At 33.4% G+C, this 5,062-nt stretch overlaps 2 protein-coding genes across 2 annotated transcripts in view; both read left to right on the plus strand.

The window, feature by feature from the left end:
• The window catches only part of LOC116217539 (vacuolar protein sorting-associated protein 13A-like), a 13,998-nt gene extending 11,347 nt beyond the window's left edge, over window positions 1–2,651 (plus strand). Inside the window, exons 3-6 of the mRNA XM_031557323.1 lie at window positions 1,205–1,332; window positions 1,535–1,641; window positions 1,947–2,118; window positions 2,481–2,651. Coding sequence (XP_031413183.1) covers window positions 1,240–1,332; window positions 1,535–1,641; window positions 1,947–2,118; window positions 2,481–2,636 — 528 coding nt within the window. The 5' untranslated portion in view covers window positions 1,205–1,239 and the 3' untranslated portion in view covers window positions 2,637–2,651. The remainder of the gene's footprint in view (window positions 1–1,204; window positions 1,333–1,534; window positions 1,642–1,946; window positions 2,119–2,480) is intronic.
• The window catches only part of VPS13A (vacuolar protein sorting 13 homolog A), a gene marked incomplete at its 5' end in the record, with an annotated part of 68,961 nt that overhangs the window by 41,128 nt on the left and 22,771 nt on the right, over window positions 1–5,062 (plus strand). Inside the window, 2 exons of the mRNA XM_010725764.3 lie at window positions 1,205–1,332; window positions 1,535–1,641. Coding sequence (XP_010724066.3) covers window positions 1,205–1,332; window positions 1,535–1,641 — 235 coding nt within the window. The remainder of the gene's footprint in view (window positions 1–1,204; window positions 1,333–1,534; window positions 1,642–5,062) is intronic.

Genomic DNA, 5,062 nt, shown 5'->3' on the forward strand with positions numbered 1-5,062 from the left:
GTGAGGGTGACGGAGCACTGGAACAGGCTGCCCAGGGAGGTTGTGGAGTCTCCTTCTCTGGAGATGTTCAAGTCTCACCTGGACACCTACCTGTGCGACCTGGTGTAGGGAACCTGCTTTGGCAGGGGTTGGTCTCGATCTCTGGAGGTCCCTTCCAACCCCTACAATTCTGTGATTCTGTGAAAATTCTGACTGTTGCAAAGCAACTCTACGCTGAGACCTTGAGAAGAAGGTAGTAAGTAAAAAGTTGTCTTCTGTCATTTGATCTGTAAATGCAAGTGTAGTACCAGCAGATGGAAAGGAGGGAAAAATAAATATATCAAACTGAATACAAGGAGAAAATTAATACAATATTTACTACAAAATATGTAGAATAAAACTAAACTTCACAAAGAATAATGAGCTTAAAGTGAAACCAAGCTAAATAGGTGTAAACACTGCTTCATCTTGCAAAGATGTTTTCCACACTTATGTACTTATCAGTGGATTTAGAATATTTTTTATGTAGATGTATCAGTATTTCTAATAGTAAAGGGAATTTCATTTTATAAGGATATGAATTACATGATTTCAAGCAATATTGTTGCATCATTTTCCTGAAATAGATGGAAAAACCAAACCAAACATAGCTTATGAAGGCTCTAGTGAATGCTTGATATTGCCAAACTGAGGAATAACATCTATTTTCTGAGTTAATTTTAATGCGTGATGTGCTTTGCTTTACTGAGCATTCACATTGATATTTTTTTTCCCATGGTTACTTGGGTTTTGATTTAGAAATGTAGAATATTTATTTATTTTTTTATTAGTGTGAGTGTAACTTATCAAGGAGTCTAATGTATCAGTAACATAACATGCGCACGTGCGCGCGCACACACACACACACACAACCAACCAACCAACCAACCAAGAAAAACAACAAAGAATTGTACTTATACTACATTTTGGCAACTCTGTGTTAAAGTATAGTCATTAAACCAAAATGATTTATGGGTCATATCATCAGAATGAAACTGGAAAACTGAGTATAGCTTATACTGCATTTTTAGCTGCATTGATCAAGTTTTCATGTTCTGAAGTCAAGCTTTTTCCAAGAAATGATCTACTGTAACTTGAACTGATAGGTATTACATATTATTTATGGGAATCTTAAAGAATTCATGTCCTTTTTATTTTTTTCCTTTTATCAACATGTGTGTTTCAGTATTCCGTCCAATTTCTGCTGAGGCCAAGCTTCTTATGAATCCTCGATCTGACATTGATTTCTCAACTCCAAAAATGGATCTAGATATAAATATAAAGGACGTAGCTGTTGAATTCAATAAGCCACAGGTATTTATTTATTTATTTTAAAAATTACATACAGTAGTGAAAAGGTTAGTATGTAATTTTATAATAAACATAAAACAATGTTTCTTAGTGTTGCTTTTCTTTGCAAATTGTCCTGTCTTTAAGGAAATAGAAATGGTTTACATTGTTTGCAGAAAAACAGTTAACACTCAAGTTGGATATTTTTTGTTTTTTGATCTTTTAGTACTTCAGTGTCATGGAACTTCTTGAATCTATTGATATGATGACTCGAAATTTGCCGTATAGGAAGTACAGGCCTGATGTTCCATTGCACAACAATGCCAAGATATGGTAGGCCTCCTCATGCTTGGAAAACAATTTGTTAGTCATTTACTCATTTGAAACATAAATCCAGTTATAATTTCCTATTTAAGAATGCTAGAATTCACGTCCTCCTAAAACTAATTACTCTTTTTTTTTTGTTTGCTTTATTTTTTTTAAATACTCATATTTAATCACCTGTTGAACCAAAGTGTAGTATTAAACAAGGGATTTTACCTTTTTACAACTAGTTGTAATAAGTGGGTATCTGCATAGCTTTAGTCATCTTTTCAGTAAGCCAATAGAAATGTAAGCTACACGTCATTTGTCCTTAGGTGGAAATACGTTATTTATGGCATCCTTGAAGTAAATGTTCAACGTAAGCTCCAAATGTGGTCGTGGGAACATATTCGGCATCATAGGAATCAAGTGAAGAACTACAAGGAGTTGTATAGAACAAAGATAATATCAAAAAAGCCTAATGAAGAAATCTTAAAATCTTTGGAGGTCAGCCATTTTCTACTAACAGCTTCATTTTAATGTTTTTTTGAAGTAAATGCGTTATGATTTGTAAGTACTGATTTGGAATATAACTTCAACTTCAGCAACTTGACTTGCAACTTCATCAGTAGTTTTCTTTGTGAGTAGTATTAATAAACATATGAGGTCACTTGAAATTACTAATTGCACTGAAAAAAAACATAAACTGATGTGCCTTTTTTCCTTCAGCTTCATTTTGCTTTTTGAACTTGAGCAAATTACTTGAGCTCTCTGGAAAGAGTAGTTTGTTGTCACTTTCTCTAAGACTGTGAGCAGTGAAATCTTACCAAATCAAACTGTCTAAAAGTAATTTCTCTCCTCTCTTTTAGGAATTTGAAAAGGTCCTGGATATTTTTAACATCACGCTTGCAAGGCAACAAGCAGAAGTTGAGGTAAAATTTCATCATTTAATCAAGTTGAAGAACATCAACAATATAAGATTGTGTGTATATATTAGGCAGATGCATTTTAGTTCTGATGTTTGAATTATGCTCATACAGTCTTTTATTCTACTTATGTTTCACATTTGTTGTTATTATGCATAGTTTCAGCCTCTAATTAAGCAGAAATTAGTTTCATATGTAGTTTCTTTAGAATCTGCAGTTTTTCTGAAATCTGCAAAAGGGTCTTTCTTCATTCATAATCATTGTGACTAGAAACAGAACATGAAGTTCAGAGTGGTTGATAATTAAAATTCACTTACTGCAGTCATTTGTTGTTACAATACTTGATTGAGACATTTGAAATTTTTGTTTTGTAGAGTATTTGAAGTGCAGTGTGAATGCAATTGTAGCAGTAATAATGTATTGATAAAACCAAACTCAGAGCAGGAATCTATAAATGTGTTTCTTTTTCCTTACAATTGTTTGTACGTAAATCAATTACAAATTAACAGAAGAAGACATGTTCATATTCCTCCTCTTCAGTTGTTTCGCTGGAGTTCTTTTCCTTAGCAGTTTTTACTTTATTTCTCATTTAATTTTGTCTTTTTTATTATTATTATTTATTTATTTATTTTAATCTTGTGCCATGGAGTTACTCTTGGTTTTATTTCTTTCCTCCCAGCTCTAGTGAGGTGAGGAAGATCCTGGAGAATTTCTAGTCTTGTACTTCCTTTTTCCCTTCTGACTTATAGTTGTGCTGGAGAAAATAAGCATGAAATTAATTCTTACAGAAGGTTATGTCATACCACACTCCTATAATGATCATGTTCCAGTCCTTAGTTTTAAGACAAGTTTCTGTAGTGCTTAGGTGAAGGTTGCAAGAAAATTATTTTTATTTCTTTGTATCTTAAGCCATGCATTTGATAGTGTTGAAGAAGTATCTTGAAAGACAATATAGAATAGTTCAGTTGGAAGGAATCTTCAATGATCCTCTAGACCAATGCATAAGTAACTTTCTGGAGTAATTTCCAAGTACTAAATATCAGGTTACAATGATTTTAAGTTGTGTCCTACCTCTGTTTCTCTGCCAGAAGCCTTCTGTAATTATTACCAGGTAATAATAATACCTCACGAAACAGTCCCAAAAAGGATATTGCAAGAGCATAGTCTACTACTAGATTTGTATTGTTGACGGGTAGCTTTAAGTCTACCAGGAACTTAAAGGAATGTCCTTTAAGTGTAGGCTGAGTAAAGCTAGATAAAAATTCCTATTATTTGTTAAGCTTTCATGTTTCTTTTTTCTTTTTTTTTTTTTTTTTTTTCTTCAGGATATCTTAATTGAATTTCAAGGGTTTGCATTTTTTCAGACTTTGAACTCAAGCTCCCAGGAAGTTACAATTTTTGAACCATCTGATCTCCTTGTACCTTTGTAGCAATAACTTGCTATTCTAAACCTTCACCTACTTTTTAATCTTCATCACTGTGCCCTCCATAACAAAACTCAACTTCAGTAAGCCAAGCATCAACTCCTACTATCAGATAGCTTGATAAACTTTTATCCCTTCAATCTGGAGAAAATTTATAGATGATTCCCTGAACTCAGAGTAGACGCTGACGCTCTTTTTTCTCTCCATTTCTTTTAATGTACCTTCTTTTAATCAGAAAATGTACCTTGCGAAGTAATCCTTCTGTAGACTGCATTGATTTCTAGGCCTCTGCAAATGAAGCAAAGGAAAAGGGCAGCAGGATTTTTTCAGAAAGAGTGAACTTTCTATCATGCAAAATTTATTTTGTATCTTTGCACAACTACGGTTTTCCTTGATTCTGCTTATAGCCTTTCTTACGTTGGTCTGTGGTGCCAGCTGCAGCTTCAGACTTGTCAAGAATGGCAGTTGTCCTCCAACTCATAATTCTTAGTGTCTTACAAACCTCTTATCTTGGAGGTTTGACAGCTCTATTTTAAAGTTTTGTGCATTTTTTTTTTTTCCAAAAAATCACTTGTTTTCTAAAAATGCTTGATAATTTGACATCCTTTATAAAAAGAACATTAGATGATTTTTCAAAGTTTTTGAGAACGTGTGTTCTTTAGCTGACGTTCTGCATCATTTGTCTGTTACTTTGGGTATCATATTCAGTAAGATATCTTTAAAGTCAAGGCTTATCTTGTAGCTTATGCCTGCTACAGTTGTATCAGTTATGAAAATACTTGGTTTATGTCTGCTACATGTTTGAGAACTCCTCTGTTGTTTATGTTGCATGATGTGCACTTACCATCACATATGCCAAACTTTATGTAGTCAAGTCTGGATATAGGTTTCACTTTCCCTGAGAACCCAGTGTTGAAGTCATGACTGGCATCTCATGGTATGTGTCCTAGCTGTTGAAATAATGCGACTAGAAGAAAGGAGGATCTGTTGTAGCTCTACATATCAGATCCAGGAATGATTTCCTATATTTCTTGAAGTAAATATCTTATTACTCAAATAACATTGGATTTTTTTTCAGATCTTTGTTGAAATTAAAAAAAA

This window comes from Meleagris gallopavo, chromosome Z (genome assembly GCF_000146605.3).
Source record: "Meleagris gallopavo isolate NT-WF06-2002-E0010 breed Aviagen turkey brand Nicholas breeding stock chromosome Z, Turkey_5.1, whole genome shotgun sequence".
NCBI classification, from domain to species: domain Eukaryota; kingdom Metazoa; phylum Chordata; class Aves; order Galliformes; family Phasianidae; genus Meleagris; species Meleagris gallopavo.